The sequence below is a fragment of the Sorex fumeus genome, unplaced genomic scaffold (assembly GCF_029834395.1).
Source record: "Sorex fumeus unplaced genomic scaffold, SorFum_2.1 ptg000058l, whole genome shotgun sequence".
NCBI classification, from domain to species: domain Eukaryota; kingdom Metazoa; phylum Chordata; class Mammalia; order Eulipotyphla; family Soricidae; genus Sorex; species Sorex fumeus.
The window spans coordinates 8,360,716-8,385,318 of record NW_026606115.1 but is presented as its reverse complement, the minus strand read 5'-3'; the positions used below and the strand labels follow the sequence as shown (position 1 = coordinate 8,385,318).

Genomic DNA, 24,603 nt, shown 5'->3' with positions numbered 1-24,603 from the left:
TTGTAAATATTGTTTTTCTCTTCTCCCTAAGTCCTTTGCATTCAGAGAAATATTCAGAGAAATGTCCTTTTTGTATGGACACAAGAAGACAGTATATGCTATGCTTTTGTAATGTGACTCTCAGTGATATTTCCCTCCTGGGCATCTGTTCTCTCAATTAAGCTTCAGCTGCCTTTACTTCCTAGCACCCCCAAAAGCAGGGTCCCGACAAAGGGACTGGATGAAACCAGGGCAAGCGGTAAGCTATGTGCTACACTGGCATCGAGATGGGCCTGGCCAACGCACCATAATGCTTAACTATAAGTTAAGAGCTTGGTCATGGACAAATGCTGTCATGATCCAAAAAGTAATAACTAGATTTGGACCCTGCTAGAGCTAGGAATGATTAATCTGGCCTGAGCACTGTAGTCTGAGTCTGTGGCAAGGTGTTCCCAGGAGAGCTGCCCTACAAGCCTCAATGGTATCTCTTACTGTGTCCATACAAAAATTACTGGTATTAAGATGCTGGTAGAGTTATTGGACTGAGGGAAGGAGAAAAACACCTTAGGAGGTATTTTGCCCTTGGGCTGTCAGGAAGGGCTTTGGAATAACTTTTAGGTGGTGTTTCTTTTGAACTTGGTGGGCCCTCAGGAAGGGTTTTTTTTTTTATGTTGATTTGTCTACCAGACTGAGTGCAGTGTCATCCCAGAGTGCTGGAGAGTTGGAGAGACAGGGGAGAGAGTGAAAGAGCAGGGCTGTGAAATGGAGTGCGGAGATACTAGCAAGGGGGACAGAGGGAGAAGAATGTAGAAGTAGAATATAGGAGCAAGCATGTGGAGAGAGAGATCCCAGGCTGCTAGATGGAGCGTGGAGAGATGCTCGGGAGAGACAGGAGGAGACCGGACTGTGGTGCAGTGTGAGACTAGAATGGGAGGCTCAGAGAGACTGGGGCAGGCGCATGGGGAGAATGGAATAAATGGCAACTGATCAAGCAACCGGCTTGGCCCTTGTTTCCTCGTTTCCTCCACCTGGGCTGCCCTTGCTGGGGGAGCGGCCCGGGCCCACCCAGAATGCGGGCGGCTAGGGAAGAGCCACCGGCCCCCCCTCCCCCGGACTCCCCTAAAGAATTTATACAATAAACTAAAATTTTACTCCCTTCACCATTCTTATTAGAAGAAATTAATTTTTACTGCATTTTACACGTTTTCCTGTTAAAAGCACAACATAGAAAATGCTACAGAACATATAATTCAGGAAAGCTATCTTTATTAGAAAAATAAAAGATATTCATTTATTGTAGTTGTGAGAGCAGAAAAGAATAACCCATGTAACTTTTTCTTTCGGGATGGAGGTGTTGGGCACACCCAGAGGTACCCATGGGCTATTCCTTGCTCTGTGCTCAAGAATGATCCTGGGGCCAGAGCAATTAGTACATAGGATAGGGTGGTTTGCCTTGCAAGAGACCGACCGGGTTCAATCCCCAGCATCCCAAATGGTCCCCAGAACACCACCAGAAGTAATTCCTAAGTGCAGAGCCAGAAGTAACCCCTGAGCTTGGCTGGGAGTGACCCAGAAATTATTCCGGCAGTGCTTGGGAGGCCACATGAGGTATTGAACCAGGGTCAGTCACGTACAAGGCAAGTAATCCATGTACTATCTCCTTAATCCATGTACTATCTCCCCAAGTGCTTAACTCCTGTACTATCTCTGCAGCTATCCATATTAAATCTTTAAAGTTCATTATAACCATTAGGTTAGTTAATATATATAGTAAACACAAGAAGAAAGCTAAAATCAAGGAAATGCAAATGTAAGAAAATTGAATCTGTTGAATAATAGAAAGTTATGACAGTGAGAAAAAAAACACATAAAATATTTGTCAATCCTAAAGAATATACTAAAAAGTTACTTAGTGGAGAAAGAATAATGAAAGATAAAACACTGTGACAAAAAGAATTCTATGGGCAGATAGCATAGCAAATATTGTAGTTAGGGGCTTTTGCCCTAAGCCGCCAACCCAGCTTAGATCCTCAGCATCCCATCTGATCCCCCAGAGCCTCACCAGCATGGGTTGAATGCCTGCAAGACAAACATTACCATCTTTCCACTCTGTAAATTTAAATATTATCATACCAATTCATACAGGTAGAGAGATTATCAACACTGAAAATAAAAATATAATTTATCGTAATCAAGATTGATAACAAAATCTAATTTTCCATTTTACACCTTTCAACCTCTAAGACCCAGTCCCCATATTCAGTTCTTTTAAATGTTTTACCATTTACTTTCATATTAGTAAGTAACACAGTCTGTTATTTTTTAATTATAAGCTTTTATTCATTGAGGACTTACTAATGAAAATGAGCATTTAAGATTTCTTATATCACTCCACTAAAAACTGACTGCTTCTTAGGTCCTTGCATACTGTCAATCTTAGACATAAAGAATTACTCTTTCCTAATTCATATCCTCATTTTAATAAAGCACTTCTGTAACCTTCCTAATAAAAGGTTGATGAGAGTTAAAGTTTTGGAAACCCGTAAATTGAAATATTTTCTATATACAAAAATATGAAGAAATGTGCAAATATGATGAATGAGTATACTCATCCATATAAACAAATTGTTTAAAATGATTCTAAAATATTTAAAAGTACATATAAAATTTTAAATACAGTAATTCTATTACAACAGTGATACGTTAATATTCACATTCTGTGTGAACTTCTTCTGGCATGTTTTAGGCTGACATATGGTTTTCATAGTTTATTAATCTTTATGCTTTAGATACAGCTCTAGGAAAAAATCCAATTGAATATATTCCAGAAAAGCTTGATTTTAATAGAAACATCTTGATTTTTTTTTTTGCTTTTTGGGTCACACCCAGTGATGCACAGGGGATAATCCTGGCTCATGCCCTCAGAAATAACTCCTGGCAGTGCTCGGGGGACCATATCGGATGCTAGGAATCGAACCCAAGTCAGCCGCATGCAAGGCAAACTCCCTACCCACTGTGCTATTACTCCGGCCCAACATCTTGATTTCTCTGGAGCGATAGCACAGCGGTAGGGCGTTCGCCTTACAAGTGGCCAACATGGCTGACCCGAGTTCGATTCCTCCGCCCCTCTCGGAGAGCCCGGCAAGCTACCGAGAGTATTCGATATGCCAGACACAGTAACAACAAAGTCTCCAATGGAGACGTTACTGGGCCCGCTCGAGTATTATAAAACTATATTATTTTGTTTTATAAGGTATATTTTTTCATTCCAAAATATTTTTAATTTTATATAAGTATGAAAATAGAAGCCTTGACTATTCGGCCTGCATCTGCCTCAGATATGTCCTTTCTTACTTTAGGGTACATTTCTGCAGAATTGTGAAAAGGTCCGCACATACCTGCTTGAGATGTATACTTTGTGCTTTTTTCCACTCTGGAAAAGTCACTCTTTTGAGCATGTATCTTTATTTACCTCTCTCCTTCCTTCCATTCATTTCACTAATAAACTTGTTTTACTGGAATATTTTAAAAATATGAAAATAGTATCTTATGTTGAACCAAAATATTATAATTAAAATGTGCTAAACAGTTGGCTAACAAATAAAAAGCTATTTGTTGGACTATGGAGGGTATTATATTTTGAACAAAATATATTACAGCATGAGACGGAAAAAATTTCATCATTTCTTTTGTTGGAAATGACATAACAAATATTTTACACAATATATTAACAAATATTTTAAAAACATAATGTCCTAAAACTAAGAAGACAGAGCAGAATAATACTGAAAATAGTTACCCTATGTGAAAGTAAAATTTTAAATTTTTATACAAAACCAAGGGTCAAATAGTCCATAAAATATATTTAAAGTACAATAATATTTTTTCTCCCTAAAAGGACAAAAAAGGCTTTGACAAACTAGTGTTTCTACAGTGGTCTCTCAGTGTCATATTAAATTGTATTCCTCTAATATAGATAAAACTGAATTCCTTTCATAAGTTTTTTGTCTGAGACCTTACATGTTTGAAGCTATATTTACCCCCTCACATATAATTTTATGGTTGAGTCCAGAATGCTGGACAAAGCCCCTCAGTCTTTTAAGGCATCATTCTTGTACCTTTGAGTTTCCATACTGTTGCTAAAAATCACTCTATATACTATTTTGTTTCAGTGGAAGCCTTTCGGTTGTCACTAATGCTTAGTGACTCTTGGCTGTCTGTTCATTTACCAGAGTGAAACAATAAAAAATGAAATGGAAGTTCTAAATTAGTGAGAGAACTTTATTAATGGTGAGTCTATTCAGTCATTTTCAGAGGCCCTCCCAATTATATGTGTGTGTATACACAGATATATGCATGTGTTTCATATATGCATATCTCTCACATAAATTATATGTACATATATAGAACAGATAACAAAATCCCTAGAAATTACATATATGCATATAATTTTCTCCAAATTTATCAATGAGTTTGCTAAGGGAGCGATCTATGAATACTGCTTGAGATATATGACTGGCTTTGGAAGCATTCTGGCAAAAAAATCAAGAAAGTCTCAATATTCAGTACATAAGCAATACACTGTTTTCAGTATGGGGAGTCTCACTCCTCTTTATAGCTATATGTAGAGTTTCTGACTCTGATTCACTCTCTCTACAACTGTACTGCCCAATATAGCAGATACTCGATAGCACAGCGGGTAGGGCATCTGCCTTGCACGCAGCCAACATGGCCAACCCGAGTTCGATTCCTCCGCCCCTCTCGGAGAGCCCGGCAAGCTACCGAGAGTATTTGATATGCCAGACACAGTAACAACAAAGTCTCCAATGGAGATGTTACTGGGCCTGCTCGAGCTCGAGCAGATACTCATGCGTATTAATTCAATCAACTAACTTAAATAATTAAACTTTTAAAAAACTAAACTTTGGAGGGTCCAAGAGAAAACAGCAGGCAGAGTACTCAGCCTGTATGTGGCCAAATGGGTTCAATACCCCCTAGTTGTCCTCTGAGTCCCACCAGAAATGATCCCTTAGCTCAGAGTCAGGAATAAGCCCTGAGCATCACTGGGTGCGGCCCCAGAACAAACTAAAGCTAAAAATTGCATTCTTCAGCCACACGATTTTATTTTAAGTGCTATGCAGCCACTATGTTCACTAGGACCATGTAACTACCTGTGCCTGACTGTCCCCACCAGGGCCCAACAGCTGAAGACCTCTGGGCCCCAGCCAAGGCCATGCTGCGACCACTCTCCACAGACTTGGATGAGCCTCACACATAAAAGAACTGGCAGAGGAACCCAGGTGTGTGGGACCCAGGGCTGAGATCTCCAAGCCTGCACGGTTTGGGACTGGACCTGTCAATAGCTAGACAGTTACACCCACCAACTGCCGTGTAACCCCAACAACGGCCAGGATCCAGAGATTATCACACTCAGCTCCCGGAAGCGCCATCTTATCATCTCATTCCTACTTTGGAAAAACTAGCAGGCTACCGAATGTAACCTGCCCACATGGCAGAGTCTGGCAAACTCCCCATGGTGTACCCAATATGCCAAATACCAGTAACAATGAAGGGTCTCATTCTCCTAACTCTGAAAGAGCCTTGAATATGGCACTTTTCTTAAAATTCTCAGGGCTAGGACGAAGGAGACGTTACTGGGGCCTGCTTGAGGCAATCGACAAATAACAGGATGGTTGTGATTGTAACTACTTAAATTTATAAAAATAAAACTAAATTTTAAAAATGTTTCCTTAATCACCCTAGCTATCCTTTAAACACTTAACAGTCAAATGTGGCAAGTGGTTATTGGAGGAACAGTTTCTAGAACATTGTCACTGTTCTGAAAGTTCTATGGGACAGCACTATCTTATCATTATATTCAGAGTTACATTTCCTTTAATACTAATCAGTTCCCTAGTATAATACAGTAAAACAACTTGTCATTTGCCTTCTCCCACAGAGGAAGCTAGTGTCACCTTTTCACATTCTGCTAATGCAGCAACTACAACAGTTTTTATTGGAGTTAGAAACGACAACCCTTTTGAAATGAGTGCAATATAACTTTGAAAGAAGAAAAGGGTGATCCTTCCTCTAGATGTAAACAAACCCTGAATCAGGGAACATAGCTGGGTGTTGAATGCAGGCAGGAACTTTAGAGTCCTGTGGTTCCTAGTCAAACATTCCTATGCAGTGCAAGCTGACTCCAGTGACCACTATTCCACCTATTTTTTATTTTATAAAATTATGCTTACATATCTCCCCTGTTGGCTTCCTTGCATCCTCTTCATCCTTAATGAACTGAATTCTTGGTATGCTCCTTTACTGTCGTTTTAGCAAATTAGACATGTATTTAATCCTAAAACTAAAAGTCTGGATAAAGACTTTGCAAATTACATTTTGTTCTTTCTATTATAATGCCAGCTGTCAGTGCTAAGAATGTTCTTCAATCACACAAAAAATAAGTAGTAAATATATACCTGAGAAGTAGAGAGACTTGAAGGTGAGTAAAAGTTGTTACCTTAAAATATTTCTTTTAGAGTCCAGGGTTTTAGTACAGAGGTAAGGGCACATGCAAGGCATGCAACTGACCTAGATCCAATCACCCAGAATGGTCTCCTAAGCATGCCTTTAGTGTAACTCTGGAGGCCACTGAGTATTACCAGGTGTGGGCCTGGTAAACCCTGGCATTACAGGGCCCAAGCTGCACCCTAACCCAAGAACCTAATACTGAACTGCCAGTCTGGTTGACAAAGTGCGGTCAGGAGTACCCCCTAGACCCTGGAGCACTGCTTGGAAGGTCCAAAATACAGATATATCTCTGGCATAAGGATCATTTTAGGCTGCCTATTAAGTGAAAGCACACATAGTAAAAACTCTAAAGACCACAAAGAACTTATGTTTTGTAAAACGTATTTCTTTTATAAGGATGTCTCCTCCCTCTTTTTAACAGGATGCGGATGATAAACAGATCTACAGAAACTCCAATCAATGAAGAATAAAAGTCACTTAAATCTGTATAACAACTATATCATCATTGCTGTGATTTGTTAAATAACCTTTCTTAACTTGTTCTTCTTCCCACTATATTTTGTCTTTAGCTAAAAATGGTATTTAAGGCAGTGTTGTGTGCCATTTTGGAAGTTAATCAGTTGTTCTACCCAGACCATAACCACAGGAGCTATGCATGATGTTAAACTTGTTTGCTTCTCTTGTGTCCATCTTTTATTATGGAGGATGTCTCTAGTCAAGAAAATACAAATTTAGATGAAAAATTACTTTTCTTTCCTACAGACTACACAGTACTTCATTTTATAATAATATAGATAAGCAGACTTACCAGTTTATAAGCCAGTTATTAGCAGATAGATGAAATCTGGGTTTTCCGAAAACCTATTCTCTAAAAGCTAACCTAAAACCCTGACCAATGTCATAAAGTAACTTCTCAAAAAACTCCTTTAGACAATAATACCTAAAGAACAAATTAGCTCATAATTTCAATGCTTTAATTTTATTAGGAATAAAGAAATATAAGCATGAACAAAAAATAAGTATATTTTCTATTACAAACCTGTGCTGGTGGTACTTGTAGTGGGTTGTTATCCAAAATTATTACTTGTAAATGATGTAGTTTCCTATAACAAACTGGAATTTCGGTCACTTTATTACAAGAGAAATCCAACTTGACTAAAGGAAGATCTCCTAATTCTGTTAATTAAAAAAAGGTAATTAATTATGCTTTACACAGTTGACTCTCTTATTAATTTCAGTAAAAACTGGTGAGCATCTTACCATCTGGCAACACATGAAGATTATTTCTTCTTATATTAAGCTCTCTAAGTGAATGCAATTTTCCCATCTGCTGGGGAAGGACCTGAATCTCATTGCAGCTAATATCCTAAAAGAAACAAAATTATAGCAAAAGAACTGAAAACCACACATACATTTTTTATTGAAGTAGATGGCAAATAGCTTACAAAAATTATCTTAAATATCACTTTCCTCAAGATGGTACATCTCCATCTACATAACTACATAAAGTCAATCCAACATAGTAGATGAAGTTTTCTATGCAAAATATTGAGGCTATGACACTACTATATAAAACAGCACTATGAAAAACTCAACAGAAGTCCAACTGTCATCAACTAAAACCTATATGCTTCAGTAACTTTTCATTAAAAGATAGAAATAGAAGGTAAGTATAAATCATTATGATAATCTTGTCCATTATAATAGTCATTTATATGAACTAGACAACCAAATACTCAGGGTCAGTATTAAAGTAACTTTTTCTCTACCAAGGGATACAAAATATGAATAATCAAAAGCTGTACATTTCAGGGTTGTCATTCTAACCCAAAGACATTCTAGGAGCTCTGATAAATAAATCACAGTTAAGTTAAAATTCAAGCTCTGTTTTACAATGGCCACAAAAAGGCTAGGGGTTATACTCTGGTTTCTCTTCAGATCCTATATATCTTTCACCCATAACAAAAAAGGTTGGGGTGGCCATACTTGTATCAGATAACAAAGACTTAAGGCTTAAAATGTTATAAGAAACAGAGAGGATCATTTCTTAATGATCAAGAGATAGGTACATCAGGAGGAAGTCACTCTCCTAAACATTTATGTACCTAATGAGGGATCAGCAAAAACAGTTAGAACAACTGTTAATAAACTTGATGGAAGACACTGCTAGTAACACAATTAGTCACAGTTAGAGACCCCAATACTGCTCTGTCACCTCTCATAACATCAACTAGACTAAAAGTCAGCAAAGAAATATTGTCTTTGAAGGAAAAAATGATAGAGAAAGGTGGCTTTTCATCCTCAAAACCAAGTACACATTTTTCTCCAATGCACATGAGACATTCTCCAGGATATGCCACAAGCTGGGCCACAAAACATACTTCCATAGCAACTATCTTCTCTGAACAGGATCCACTTAAAATAGAAGTTAATCACATACAGAAACAAAGAAAAAATTCAAACACCTGAAAATTAAGTAGCTCGGTACTGAACACTAGAGGATCAGGGAAGAGACAAGAGAGGAAAAAAAAGATTGCTGGCAGCAAACAAGAATGAAAACACATACTACCAGAACTTATGGGACACAGCAAATACAGTATTAAGAGAAAAGTTCATAGCTTACACATGCAAGCATCAGGAAGGAAGGGAGGGACCATATAAATAACTAAACCACACAACTTAAGACACTGGAAAACATCCGATAAAAGCAGCCTAAAGGAAGGAAATAATAAATCTTAGTGCAGAAATTAATGAACTGGAATCCAAAAGATTCATGAAACCAAGAGCTGGTTCTTTGAAAAATAATCAACATAGATAAACCAATAGCAAGACTCAGAAAGAAAGAGAACCCTAAATAACCAGACCAGAAATGAAAGGGGGTATGCCACAACAAATACCACAGAAATTCAACAGATCATCAGGGATTACTTTGAAAATCTTTATGCCATGAAACAAAAATCACTGTCACTGTCTTTCCGTTGTTCATTGATTTGCTTGAGCGAGCCCAATAACGTCTCCATTGTGACACTTTTTACTGTGTTTGGCATATCAAATACATCACGGGTAGCTTCCCAGGCTCTGCCATACTCTCACTAGCTTGCCGGGCTCTCTGAGAGGGACAGAGGAATCGAACCTGGGTCGGCCAGGTTGGCCACATGCAAGGCAAACACCCTACCTCACTGTGCCATCGCTCCAGCCCATGAAACAAAAATAAATATATAAATTCTTGGACTCATATTACCACCCCCAAGGCTGAGCCAAGAATATATGGCATACCTGAACAGACCTACCACTATTTAGGAAATAGAAATCATAATCAAAAGTTTCCCCAAATCAAAAGCCCAGGCCCAAATGCATGCACCAGTGAGTTCTTTTAAAGTTTTAAAGAGAGTTACTGGGACTGGAACGATAGTACAGCGGCTAGGGCGTTTGCCTTGCACACAGCCAACCCAATTTGAGTCCCAGCATCCGATATGGTCTCCTGAGTACCACCAGGAGTAATTCCTGAGTGCATGAGACAGGAGTAACTTCTGTGTATCGCTGGGTGTGACCCAAAAAGCAAAAAATAAAATGTTATTGCCAATTTTTTTGCATCTTTCAGGAAATTGAAGAAACAGAAACACTTCCAATTTCTATGAAGTAAACATAACCCTGATACTGAAAGCAGAGAGACAACATAAAAACAGATGTACAGATTGATATCCCTAATGAACATAGATGCATATATCTTTAACAAAATACTAGCAAATTGAATCCAACATCTCATGAAAAAGACCATGCACCATGACCAAATAGGATTTATACCACGGATACAAGGGTGGTTTAACATAAGGAAGTCAATCAACATAATCTATCATATTAATAAAATAAAAAATAAAAATCATATGATATATCAATAACTGCAGAGAAAGCATTTGACAAGATCCAGCACATATTTCATGATTATAAAAAAATCCCTCTCAGTAAAATGGGAATTGGAGGAACTTTCATCAACATCGTCAATGTAAGTTACCACAATCCCACAGTAAACATTATACTCAATGGAGAAAACTGAAAACCATGTCTCCAAAATCATGCACAAGACAAGGTTTCCCACTCTCATCGTTTTTATTCATTGTAGTACTGGAAAAACTTGCCAGATAAATTATACAAGAAAAAGATTTTAAGGACATCAGACAGGAAAGGAAGTCAAGCTTTCACTATAGATAATGTTACTATATTTAGAAAACTGCAAAAAAGCTCCTAGAAATAGATTTGTATAGTAAAGTGACAGGCTACAAAATTAATGTACAAAAATCCATGACTTTCCTATATGCAAATAATGAAACAGAAGAACTATATAAAAAAATACAATCCAGTTCACAATTGTGACTCAGAAAATCAAGAAACTATGAATTGGCTAAACTAAAGAAGTTGATGATAGACTTACACAAACATAATCACAAAAGAGTACTTAAATAAAAGAGGACATGAGGAAATGTAAGTACATCCCATGCTCATAAATTGGGAGGATTAATATCATCAAAATGGCAACACTACCAAAGCATTATACAGATTGAATGCAGTACCTATAAGGACACTCAGACACTCAAATGCAGGATATAAAGGAACATAATAGGGGAATACCTAATGCAAAATAGCAATAAAAATGAAAAGTAGGAAAATTGATCTTTAGTAGAATGCTTGCCATTATGAGGGGAAGGACAACTAGGACAATAATAGAAAGAATTAGTCACTCTGGACAAGGACTGGTTGCTGAATGGAGGTAAAGTGATATGCATAATTCCCTATTGGTAACAGTATTATAAACCACCATGCCTAACAGTAAAAATAAAAAGGAATAAGTGCCTGTCATAGAGGCAAGCTTGGTGGCAGAAAGCAAACTGGGGAGACTGGTGGAGGAAAGTGTACACTGGTGAAAATATTGGTGCTGGAATATTGTGCACCTGAAACTTAGTCATAAATAACTTTGTAACTCTGTAATTCAATTTTAAAAAATTAAAGCTCTTGCCACAAGTGTGTGTATGGTTGGGGGAGAGGGGTGAAGAGCACAGGTAAAGGGATACACCTGATAAACTTTCGTTATCTGTACTGCAAACCATAAGGCCAAAAATGAAAGAAAGAGAGAGGGAAAGAGAAGAGAGAGACACAGAAGAGCGAAAGAGCGAGAGACAGAAAAGAGAAAGAGAAAGAGAGAGAGAGAAGAAGAGTGCCTGCCATAGTGGCAGGCAGTGGGACTGAGGGCAGAGGGAAACTGGGACAATTGGTGGTGGGAAAAACATACTGATGAAGCGATGGGTGTTGAAACATTAAATGACTAAAATCCAATCATGAACAACATTTTACATGTGTTTATCACTGTAATTCAATTAAAAATGTTAAAAATAAAATGCAAAAATTAAAATAAATAAAGCTGTTTTAAAGGTAAATAATACATTTAAATAAGAGAATAAAAAATACCACTAACTGCAATTGCTTCCCTTTCCCCTACCTCATAAGCACACACATAAAAAAAAAACCTGAACCAAGTTCTTAGCAGTCAATTCTAGAAATCCTGCAAATGAAACTCATATTCTACTGTACTCACCTCCAATTTCCAATATACAGAGAAACCACTATTAATTTTGGGAAAAAAGGAGAAGTGCACACTTAATTAGTTTATAATTAGTGAAAAGGGCTAAAAACTACATTCAAAATAATTAGTATTTATTAGGAGGGGGTTGTTGTTTGATAAAATGGAGAGAAGACTCAATATTTTAGAGCTACCTGAATGGATATTATTATTATCTATATTCCTACATCACCTATACTTCTACAATAGTAGTACAAAGTTTGATGGATAAGTAATAGGACATATAACTAAGTTCAAAATTATTGAAAACCATAATGCCCAAAAGGAGAGGGACAGAGGCAGAGACAGAGACAGAGACAGGGAAGGAAAGTACCTGAAACATATGCAGGCTGGGTGAGGGGAAAGGGTGGATTGTTTTGTCTTTCTTGCATAGCCTCAGATAGTTTAGGTTTATTGGGTTGCTCCCATCACAGTGCTCCCTTTCCTCTGTGTTTATTTGTAACTTCTTTCTTTGTGCTCTGTTGACTTGTAAATATTGTTTTTCTCTTCTCCCTAAGTCCTTTGCATAGTTTATTCAGAGAAATGTCCTTTTTGTATGGACACAAGAAGACAGTATATGCTATGATTCTGTAATGTGACTCTCAGTGATATTTCCCTCCTGGGCATCTGTTCTCTCAATTAAGCTTCAGCTGCCTTTACTTCCTAGCACCCCCAAAAGCAGGGTCCCGACAAAGGGACTGGATGAAACCAGGGCAAGCGGTAAGCTATGTGCTACACTGGCATCGAGATGGGCCTAGCCAAAGCACCATAATGCTTAACTATAAGTTAAGAGCTTGGTCATGGACAAATGCTGTCATGATCCAAAAAGTAATAACTAGATTTGGACCCTGCTAGGGTTAGGAATGATCAATCTGGCCTGAGCACTGTAGTCTGAGTCTGTGGCAAGGTGTTCCCAGGAGAGCTGCCCTACAAGCCTCAATGGTATCTCTTACTGTGTCCATACAAAAATTACTGGTATTAAGATGTTGGTAGAGTTATTGGACTGAGGGAAGGAGAAAAACACCTTAGGAGGTATTTTGCCCTTGGGCAGACAGAAAGGGCTTTAGAATACCTTTTAGGTGGGCCCTCAGGAAGGGCTTTCTTATGTTGATTTTGCTACCTGACTGGGTGAAGTGTCAGCCCAGAGTGCTGGGGAGTTGGAGAGAAGAGAGATGGAGAGAGAGAGGCAGGGCAGCATGATGAACCAAGGAGAGGCTAGCAAGGGGGACAGAGGGAGAATGTAGAAGAATACAGGAGCAAGCACGTGGAGAGAGAGAGAGAGAGAGAGAGAGAGAGAGAGAGAGAGAGAGAGAGAGAGAGAGAGAGAGGAGAGAGAGAGAACCCAGGCTGCTAGATGGAGCGGGGAGAGATGAGCGGGAGAGACAGAATGAGACAGGAATGAGAGACAGTGAGAGACTAGAATGGGAGGCTCAGAGAGACTGGGGCAGGTGCGTGGGGAGAATGGAATGAAGAACATCTGATTAATCAACCAGCTTGGCTCTCATTTTGTCCACTGTCTACCCCATGGCCCAGGCCACTACGGCTGGGTGAGTGCCCCACCCCCCGAATGGAGGTGGCGAGGGGGAGAGCCTTCAGGGCTCCGCTGGATACCCTTAAAGATTTTATATAGTGGATAGAGTTCAACTTGGACCTTGGTGGTGGGAAACTAAATGTACACTAAATGTACACTAGTGAAGGGACAGGTGTTGGAAAATTGTATGCCTGAAACCCAATGATGAACAACTATGTAATTGTGTATATGACAATGTAGCGCTGTAGCACTGTAGCACTGTCCAGCACCCGTGGTGGTGGAAAATGGGCACTGGTGTTTCAATAATACAATGATCAAATACCCATCCCTCCACCAGTGCCCATTTTGTGGTGAAAAATGGGCACTGGTGGAGGGATGGATATTTGATCATTGTATGATTGAAATACAAGCACAAAAATTTGTAAGTCTACAACTGTACCTCATGGTGTCTCACTAATAAAAATTATATATATATACACACACCTATGTATTTGCCTTTGAGGGCTGTTTGGAGGTTCTAGCAGGGGAGCACAGCTACCTGTGTACCCTCAACCAAAAAATGGTCTGTCTCCATTGAGGAAGGCATTCCTCTTTGACCGAGAGCACAGCTTCAGGTGGGACTTACATGGACTGGTGAGGGAGGAAGGGGACACTCACCTACCAAGCCAGATCAGTCAAATCAACTCTGGTGATAAATAGGATGACAGACATCACAGCCAGATCACCCTTCTACAGTATGAGACTAATATCCAAGGACAGTTGAAACAAGGGCCAGGAGGATTGGTCCACAGCTGGAAGCTGGCCACAAGTGGTGCGGGGAGGGGGAACAGGGGGGCAGTTAGAATAGAGAAGGGACCACTATGACAATGATAGTTGAAAATGATCACTCTAGACTAGAACTGAGTGCTGAAAAGAGGTAAAGGGACAAACATAGTGACTTTTCAGTACCTGTAGTGCAAACCATAATGCCAAAAGGAAAGAGAGAGAGGAAGAGAAAGAATGAGAAAGAGGAGGACAAGTAGGAGGAAGAGGAATTGGAGGAAGAAAAGGAAGAGGAGGAAGAGGAGGAGGGGGGAGGAGGAGGAGGTGGAGGAGAAGGAGAAGGAGGAGGACAAGGGGCAAGGGTGTTCAAACATTGTATGACTGAAACTCAATCACAAACAACTTTGTGACTGTATCTCACAGTGATTCATTAAAAATTTAAAAATAAAATTTGTACTGGGAAAGGATTACTAAAGTAAAAAAAAAGAAAATAATGACAGTTAAATGCTGTTCTGCAGTGAAGTAGCTCAAGTGCTCAACACCTGCCTAGTATGTTACTGATCCTGAATTCATCCTCAGCACTGTACTGGATGTTCATGAGCCCCAAGCACTATTGTATATGGCTCTGGTGTTCTACAGCAATACCAAATGTGCATACCCCCCGTAACCACCAGCCCAGCAACCAAATGTGATGTCGGCAGAGTTCTGCTGAGAAGAATCTCTATAAATAAATAAGGAAATGGTTGAATGTTTTGAGGACCTGATCACATTTCTCTCAATTTTATACTTAAAATATTATATTCAGAGCAGGAGAGATAACTCAACAAGCTAGAGTGCATGGCTAGCATGCAGGGACTGTGCTCTATTCCTCACATCACACGGTCCCTGAGTACCACAGGAAGAGATCTGTGAGCAGTGCCAGATATGATCCAAATAAAAAATAATAAATATTAAAAGTATTATTCTAATATTTCTCAAATCACTATATGCTAAGGCAAATTTCCATTTATCTTGGTCCCAAAATAGTTACAAAATCAATTACACACACACACATGCACACACACACATACACACATATGTGTATATATATATATATAAATTACAGAGAAGTTCAATAGAGACATTAGCAATATCTCCAAATATAAAGGTACATATTATGAAGACCATACACAGTCAATAAAACTACTTTACTTACCAATTCCATTAAATCTTTTAGCTTCCCAATTTCTTCTGGAATAGATACCAGTTTATTATTACTGACCACCAAAACTTTAAGGGGAAGATCAAATAGGTATTTTGGCAATGTTGATAGAAGATTTCGGCTGAAATGAATAAAAAAAACGTATAACAAGTGTTTCTAAGCTTGAAAAGAACAAATCACTGCAAAAAGACAGATTTAACTAAATAATAACAATCTCATAATACATAAACGTGTATTATTAAAATCCTTACATGCACCAGCTCATCTCTTCCTCACATTTAACCCCACAAGATAGGTGGCATTACCTCTGCTATACTGATGCAAAAGCAAAAGTTAAAATTGGCAAAGTGGGGACTAAACTAGAGTAGAGTATGTAGGGCATTTGCCTTGCACATGGCCAAGCCAGGTTCAATCCCTGGCACCATATCTCTACCCTGAGACCCACCAATAGAGATTCTTGAGCTCAGAGCCAAGAGAAGTCCTGAACAGTGTTGGATGTGGCCCAAAAGTGAAACAAATGAACAAACAAAAATCTGGTTAAATGATTTGCCCAGGTACAGCTAAGTACAGTCTGTGTTGTTATCTATGATATCGCTAATTCTAACTCATAATCATTCTTCTGAGCTAGATAATCATTTAACATCTGATATAATGTTACTATCTTCAATACTGCCATGCCTTAAACTAGGAAACAGCATCAAAAATTAATTCACATGCGCTATATTCAAATTTACAAAATAATGAATCAAATCACAGCTTCAAAACCATGCAGTAATCTACTAGTTTATGGTAGAACAGCCTACTAACAACTGTATCTCATCTTAGAGTTAATAAGCATTCCTAACTTTATGATTACAACAGAAGGGTGAAGATTTATTGAGTAGTTAAGTGCCAAATTCAGAGCACCTTCTCTGAATTAACTCCACTAACCCTATTAACAGCCTAGTTTTAGAGGATAAGTACTATAATAATTCCCATTTTACAAACGAAAGGTCAAAAGAAACAGAGTAAACTCACACTCACAAAGTTTTTAAGTGGGAGAGCCAGAATTCAAATCCAGGCCACTGCCAATGATCCCAGGCAATACACATCTGGGGCATTTGCCCTTAAACTTCTACAGTCAAATTTAAATGTTAATTCAAACTGAACCACAGATTCTGTTACAAACTAAATGATTTTATTCACCCATACTTTGCCAAAGATCATATGTTGAGACCTAATTATTAATGTAATGGTGTCCACAGATAAACATCTAAGAGCAAATAAGGTCATAGGGGCACAGCTCTCAAAAATGGTATTAGTGCCCTCATAAAAGAGACCCCTCAAAGATCCAAAAGATTTCTTCTCCCTTCTACCAGTGAGAACAGAGAAAAAAACAGCCAAATATGAATTAAGAAGTGGGCTCTCAACAGACACCAAATTTCATCAGATTCTAGATTTTCTAGCCTCCAATACTCTTTAAATTGCTGTTTTTTTAGGGTGTTCATATAATTTATTACGCAAACCAGGGAGGCAAGAGACAATATTAGTTGCTTCAAACAGCAGTTCAAAACTGGCATGATCCTGGATGTGCAATTGCCTTGTCAATAACCCATGTGTTAGGCACTGTACTAAGCACTAGGGTCAAGGTGGAAAACAAGGCAAAAATAGTTCCTGTCATCATGGAGTTTATAGTCAGATGGGAATTACAAACATTGAATAAGAAATTATAACTGTGATTGAGTGTTGCTTAAAAGAAAACTGTTGTTCTTTTTAAGTCACCTAGTCTATGGCATTATAACAGCCTGAAGAGCCTAAAACTATCTCACTAACAAAACCATAAATTATATCGTTAAAGTTTCATACTATTGATGTAAGCAGAGAGATTGGGAAGGGTCCCCTCAAAAATAAAATTCCTAGGAAGGAATAAAACCGATAGCTCCAAAGCTATAAAGAGCCCATCTTGTGAGCTCAGGAGCCTAATAAGAGTTCACCTGGCTGGAAGAAACCTGAATGCCCAAGAACAGATGACTGGTTAAAGAAACTTTGGTACATCTACACAATGGAGTACTATGTAGCTGTTAGAAAAGATGAAGTCATAAAATTTACATACAAGTGGTACAACATGGAAAGTATCATGCTAAGCGTAATGAGTCAGAAAGAGAGGGATAGACATAGAAAGATTGCATTCATCTGGGGGATATAAAGTAACAAAATAAGAGATTAATACCCAAGAATAGCTGAGATCAGCACCAGGAGGATTACTCCATAGCTTAGAGGCCAGCCGGGCATTCTAGGGGAAAGGGCAGCTCAGATAGAGAAGGGAGCACCAAATAAAGGGTATTTGAAGGATCCTCCCAGGAGGGGAGATGCATGTTGAAAGTAGACTATGGACTGAACATGTTTGCCACTCAATGCCTCTTTTGCAGACCACAACACCCAAAAGGAGATAGAGAACAAAAGGGAATGCCCTGCCACAGAGACAGGGTGGGATGGGGGGGGGGGGAGAGAGGGATATTATCCATGGTGGTGGAAAGTGGGCACTGATGGAGGGATGGGTATTTGATCATTGTATAATCGAAACCCAAGCACAAAAAACTGTAAATCTACAACTGTACCTCATGGTGTTTCACTAATAAAAAGAAAAAAAAAAGAGTTCACCTGGGTGCCAATAGATCCAGAGAAGGCTGGACCCCAGAGCAAATGAGCTTCCAGCAAGAACAAAGGCCATGGAAAGGAATTTCAAAGAAGATAATCAACCATTTCCAACTCTACCCACTTGGCAACCACCCTAGCAACGGACTCTTACCTTGCTAGAAGCTCCATGTGGGGCAGCTTGGGGAAAAGTCAGTAAAAACCAACTTGAACAAATGAAGTGCCTCAGCCAATGTGCTGTTTGTGTCCACACAGCGAAGCATCGGTGGTGCCTGAGCACATGTGACCCCACATAATCCCTCTTGAGATGTGTACTAGGGCTCTCTCCACCTTTGGAGAAGTTTGCGTTCTCTTGTGAGCATGTTCTCTCTTGAGCTTCTTTCTCTCTCCCTATTCACCTGCCTCAAAGCCTACAAATAAAATCTGTTTTTAATTAACTGCTCATCTCCTCCTGACATTCTCTCATGTGAAGACAAAAGACCTGTAAGACCTGAGTGAGGCCCAGTGTAATGACAAATAAGAAATTGCAAATAAGAAACTGTAAGAAATAAGAAATATAATGAGAATTATGAAAACATAATGAGAACTAAGAAAATGTAATGTGGACTGGGAAAGTGAAACTGACCCCAAGGTTAACCAGAAAAGGTAAAAAGAGTTTTTCCTTTGTATGATCCATCAGCTGGGATAAGGGACTACGAGATATATGGAAGAGCACTAGGCCCGCCAGTCTTATGGGAGTGCACAAGAGGCAACACATGAAGGCCACACCAAATGGGCAAGGGATACTGACACAGACTTTTGGGGGGGCACCTGAAGGCTGGTGTTTTTTTCTTTTGTAGATTATAGCTCACTCTTAGAGAATAAAAGACCTTCTCAGCAAACAGAGCCCCAAAGTCACTTTCTCTTTCAACTTGGGGTCCTCTAATAAACTTACTAATTTCTTTCAATTGAATCACTGTGAGATAGTTACAAAGCTTTCATGATTGAGTTTCAGTCATTGGTGATGAGAAATGTACACTGGTGAAGGGATGGGTGTTCAATCATTATAAACTCAATACAATATCTTCTCTCTCTCTTCTCTCTCTCTCTCTCTCTCTCTCTCCATCCATTTGCCGAGCTGCCACCACATTTCAGGGTCCCATGGAGGGGGTAAAAAGAGTATAGCCTCTTTTCCTTTTACTTTGGTGTGAATTCTGAACATGTAAGTGAGTGACTGAAGAGTGACTGAATAAGGCCTCATGGCTTTGGCTACGGAGTCTGAGTGGGCTCCAATCTGAGATTTCGTGGATCCTATAACGGCTGAAGGAGACTTGCCCCTGCAAGGGAGCAACCTGGTAAGGGAATCATACCTGTGCTCCAACTGCCAAGGGAACCTAAAGATCCCACGAGGGGTCGGGTCGGGCAAGCACAAGGTACTTGCCCACCCCACCCCCTCTCTGACCCATTCTGTTCAGTCTTCTATAAAAGCTAATTCTTTCTTCTCCTTGGGCCCCACCGAGCAACAGATATCCCAGTTCTGGATCAGGATTACTCAGGTAAAGATATGGTTTGAAAATTCTGGGAGATCTCGTCTATTATTTTGGGACCTAAAAACAGGATCGCTGGACACAGCATAAGTTCCCAGAGTCATCTGTGAAATCCTCTGGGTATTTTGGGCTTTCGGTTCCCAAAGGCCAATGCCCTCTATTTCTCTGTTCCTTGTATTTTCCTTGGCTGCCTAACTGTCATTCTCTTGCACAGTGAGAGGTCTTCCACCAGGTCAACTATGGGCAACTGGACATCCAAGAATGCCACACTGCAAAGCGCCATGGTTGATTACTGGAATGCATGAGAAAGACAGGAAGACATTTGGGGGCAGACTTAGATCTGTTTGCTCTGAGAACTGCAGCTGCCAGTCCTAGCCTTACAGAAGTACCGGTTCTGCCTCCCTTTGAGGTGGCCCAGCATCCTGCAGTGCTTCTGCCTAGAAGCTGCTGCTAGTTTGCTGGCTCCTCCCTGCTTTGAGGCAACTCAGGGCCCTAGGCCCTGTTGCACTCACTGATTAGCCTCCTGTTTGGATAGCAAGAGAGCTCTAGGGCATTCCACAGGGCCTCATTCACAGTCCTTGCTATGCCCTGGGCATTTTTCTCACTGGGAGTGGAGAGAGGCCAAGGTGAGGGATCAATATATGAGGGGTTTGACTCCCCTCTGGAGAGGCAAAGGTGAGAGATCTGAAGAAAAGTTTTGCCAAGGAAGCATCCTGTTTAGGTTGTCTTCTCTTTTTCTTAGGTTATTTCTGGCACTCAGGAAATACAGCCAATTCTATATCTATACCCAAAGATTCCCCTTAATAAGCATATTAAAACATTGGAAGATAGTTTAATGAGAAAGTTCAAATAAGGAACATCTTGCTACTCTCTGTAACACAGTGTGGCCTGAGTATAAAGCATGGGGAAAGGTGGCCAGTGAATGGCAGCTTGCATTATCAGATCATTTTTGCAGTTATATCTTTGTGCAGGAAACAAAAGAATAGGATTATCAAACCAGAGGAGGCAAGAAAATGCAGGATCACATGATTAACTGTGTGTCCCTAAGACGGCCTATCTCTATGTCTAAAAAGAAAATTCTAACACTGCCTCAGAACTAGGAAAGCCAAGAACAGTAATCTCTGTAACCTTAGGCTTATAACAACTTTGTCATAGTTTGCTGATTTTATGTTAACAAAAATGCTTTCTTGACCCATTTTAACAAGCAGGAAACAGATCATTCAGGCTGAAAAATGGTGGGCAAAGTTCCCAACTGACCAACAGTGCTAATTTTGTTGGTTTTGTTTCATTTTGCTATGTTTTTAAATTTTATTGAATCACCATGAAATAGTTACAAGCCTTCATGTTTGGGTTAAAATCATACAATGATCAAACACCCAGTGCTAATTTTGCCCTTAGGACTGTCCCTTCCTTTCTCAGTCCATCAGTTTTATCCCTACCATTCTTGAAATGTCAGATCAATCGATCAACTGTATATGTGTGCACATATATATGATGTTTGTAGTCAATTTGTCTGTCTGAGTGTGGAACACTCGAGTTTTAGAGCCAGGTTGAAATGAGAAGTAGAAATCCTTTAAACCTGGGCAAGCTGCATCACCAAGAGAGGTCAGAAAGATATGCAACTCAACAATTTAAAAGGTTTTCATGGTTTTGGACCTTGTTAGACAGGATTAAACCAAAAGGCCTCTAAACTGAATATTGAAATGAGGAGAAATTAAAATTGTCAATCTAGATCTTATTATAAAAGGTTAAAGAGTTTCTGATCCCTGAAATTCTCTCAGCTTCAGAACCTATACCGTTTAGGAAAAGCTAGAGACAAAAGCAGAAGATAAGAGCTTTGTGAGACAGTACAGAGGTAACTTCAACGAGAAATTAGGTTGTTTTACTAACAATAGTACAGAAGCCATCAAAATTAAATCGAAGAAAGTTTTCTCGTGTTTTCATAAACTCTGGCAGTTCAAGAGTTTTCTTATGCTGATTTCTAAAAGTTTGGTAAGACCAAGGTCCTTTTCCAGTGTTTAGAAGCATATTTGTATTTGTTCTATGTGTAACTGTTAAAGTATCTGGTGTAGAAAGCTCGTGATTTGAAATAACTAAGGTACAAGAACTATTAATATTAAGCCAGAGAAGATTTTCTTATGCTGGTATGTCTAAATGTGCACACTTTTTGTATCTGCATCATATTATTAGAATGTCTGACCCAGAGAATCTTCTGAGTTGAAATAATTGTGGCACATAAAAACAGGTTCAACATGTAATGGTTAGTTTAAAACATGAGTTTCTAGAGTTATAAAATTGTTTGCAAAACTTTTATCCTACCAGTGTTTTATCTGATCTGAGACTTTTGGTAACTTAAATTTCTAGAGCTAATTAGCAGAGTTAATAATGGGATAATCTCAGACCTCAGGCTGATAGTTTGAAGCCATAGCATTGTGCCTTGGTAAAAAATTTAAAGATATTAGGCTTTCCTGCAAGAATTCCATACCAGCTTCAGAACTTCTTACTAAAGAAAAAAAAGTGAGCCACTTTACATTCAACATGCTAGGGAGAGCTTTAGTGGTTTCTGAGTTTGGAGAATTGAGTGAAAATGTGGAAAATTGCAGCAATTAGTCTTTTTCAGATGGTGTTACTAACCTGCCCAGTACATGAAAATGCATACTATTGTTAGGATAACTTTGTTTCATGTAAGTTTTGTCACCAGGTTTCAACCTATTCTTAACCTTAAGAGACCTTTATCTACAAGTATGAGATCCTTACTGTTTCATGGTAATCTGTGAGTGTTTTGTTTCATGGTATTCTGTGAGTGTTTTAATTATCTTATATCTGTTATCCTAGAAATCAGAATTCTAAAGATGAAACCTTCAGTATGCTCTGATTAATTCCTAATGTGAAATGAATTTCTGCTAAGAGTAATATGTTATAAGATCTTTAATTGTGAGCACAGTAATCCTTTTGGGTATCTAAAGAACTGATGTAATGTTTTTGAAAGGATACTGCAGAGCACAGCTTTGTCATGCTAAATGAGATAATGATTAGCAACTTGCTTCCAAATTTCTTGGGAAATCAGGCTGTATTAAGCTCAGAAAAATAAAGAGGTTAAACCTATGATATGTGATTATAAGGAAGGATTATAGATGTATATTTTAAGTATGAAAGATAATGGATTGAGATATCATCAATGGCAAAAAGGAAGGGAATCCTGCTGACAAGACAGAATGAATGTAAATAAATGTGCAGAAATTTTGAGGCTGTGATTTAAGAAAAGGAACTGATAAGACTGGATTGTTATTTAAATATTTCCTTATATCTGCAGAATTGTTCTAGTATCTTTTTGGCAAGATTTATAGAAGAGTTATTAGCCAGATGATCCAGACTGCTGTTAAAGTGCTATCAGATAACTGGAAATAAAGATTTTCAACATGGTCCTAAATGAGTGAGAAATTGTATGCTTTAGCTCTACAGATCCTGATGCTTCTTTTGACTAGGACCCACAACAAATGGGTATCTCATTGTGAGTAAAGTGAAATTTATGCTTCTCTCCTTTGTACCATCAGTATGTTTTTGATGCTTCATGGCAGCATGTTGGTTTGCATAAATCCAGATAATAAGTGTTTCCATGCTGCAATAGGTTTCCTCATGCAGACAGGAAACAGCTATGAGACCCCAAAGCCCTTTTCCAGAGAAAGAGAGTCATGATCTAAGTGACAGGAACAGGTATATAACAGATACTACTTCAAGTACCTTATAAACCTCAGGTAGACCCTAGGGGCAGGCCAGATCAAGAAAACACAGGAAATCCGCTCTGCTATGAAAAATAAGGAATCTGCAGATCTGCAATAATTGACTCAGCCTGGGCCCTGCTCTCAGCATCAAAAAAAAACTGGAAACCAGGATCTCACTCCCAGCCCTGAAAAGGTATGGGATGGATTCTTTCTGCCAGGACACTCCTAAGTAAAGTGAGAAGTGCACGGCCACCTACAGACCTGAGGCCACCTCAAGCCAGTCGTGGGACCTGATCAATCTTTATAATCAGCTGAGCCTGGGGTAGCCCTAGCATGACAATTAAAATATAAATGCCTTTATTGGTGCTTCCTGTTCTGTCTTAGCCAATTCCCAGGACTTCTCAGTAAATAATGGGGTACCCCAAATGGAGAGTTCTCCAAGATTGCTGTGTTTATGTAAAAATAATAAGTCCAGTTTATTAAGTCATCTGGCAGATTAAATTGTAAAGCTGGAGAGAAAGCTGTGCTTCATTTCAGGGACATTATTTTGGGTACAAGCCATATTCTTGGTCTATGGAGGGATAATAAAACGTACAGTTAAAATTCAGAGTAAAATCAGCCACACTCTTTAAGGCACACAATAGGTTTGGCTTTAGGAACTTGATCTCTTTTCAAAGTTATTTAAATCGGGGTCTTACTAATCTGTAATTGCTTTACCAGAAAGACTCCCTCAAAAGAACAAGAATAACCTATAATAGCCTTCAGTCTCTTGCTGTCTCTTTTTTTTCCTAAAAGATATCCACATCCTTGTCCCACTCTCTAAGCAACCAGACATGGAAAACAGGCAGGGCAAGCTCAGAAAATAGCCCTTAGGAGAGAGAATCATCAGTATGAAATGTTGGGCTTGGTAACCTGGATGACCTAGGCTCAGCCAGAAAATCTATATGACGACACCAGAAGATAATCATCTCAGCATTCTCTCCCCTATAGTAATGTGTTTCAGCTCCAGACCCTAAAAGGACCCTCTATACTGAGGATACAGTTAGCCTTTGACCTCAAAATATTACATTCCCTAGACATGAGGTCATTTCAATCTATCCTATGTGTAC

General features: G+C 39.0%; 1 protein-coding gene across 5 annotated transcripts in view; it reads right to left on the bottom strand.

The window, feature by feature from the left end:
- LRCH2 (leucine rich repeats and calponin homology domain containing 2) overlaps positions 1-24,603 on the bottom strand; it is a 167,624-nt gene that overhangs the window by 96,091 nt on the left and 46,930 nt on the right. For all 5 annotated transcript variants that reach the window (XR_008794061.1, XR_008794062.1, XM_056125653.1 and 2 more), the window contains exons 3-5: positions 15,607-15,733; positions 7,768-7,873; positions 7,547-7,683 (exon numbers count right to left, since the gene is read on the bottom strand). Coding sequence is in view for 3 of the 5 variants with exons in the window: in XM_056125653.1 (XP_055981628.1) it covers positions 7,547-7,683; positions 7,768-7,873; positions 15,607-15,733 (370 nt within the window). In the remaining 2 variants the exon portion in view is untranslated. The remainder of the gene's footprint in view (positions 1-7,546; positions 7,684-7,767; positions 7,874-15,606; positions 15,734-24,603) is intronic.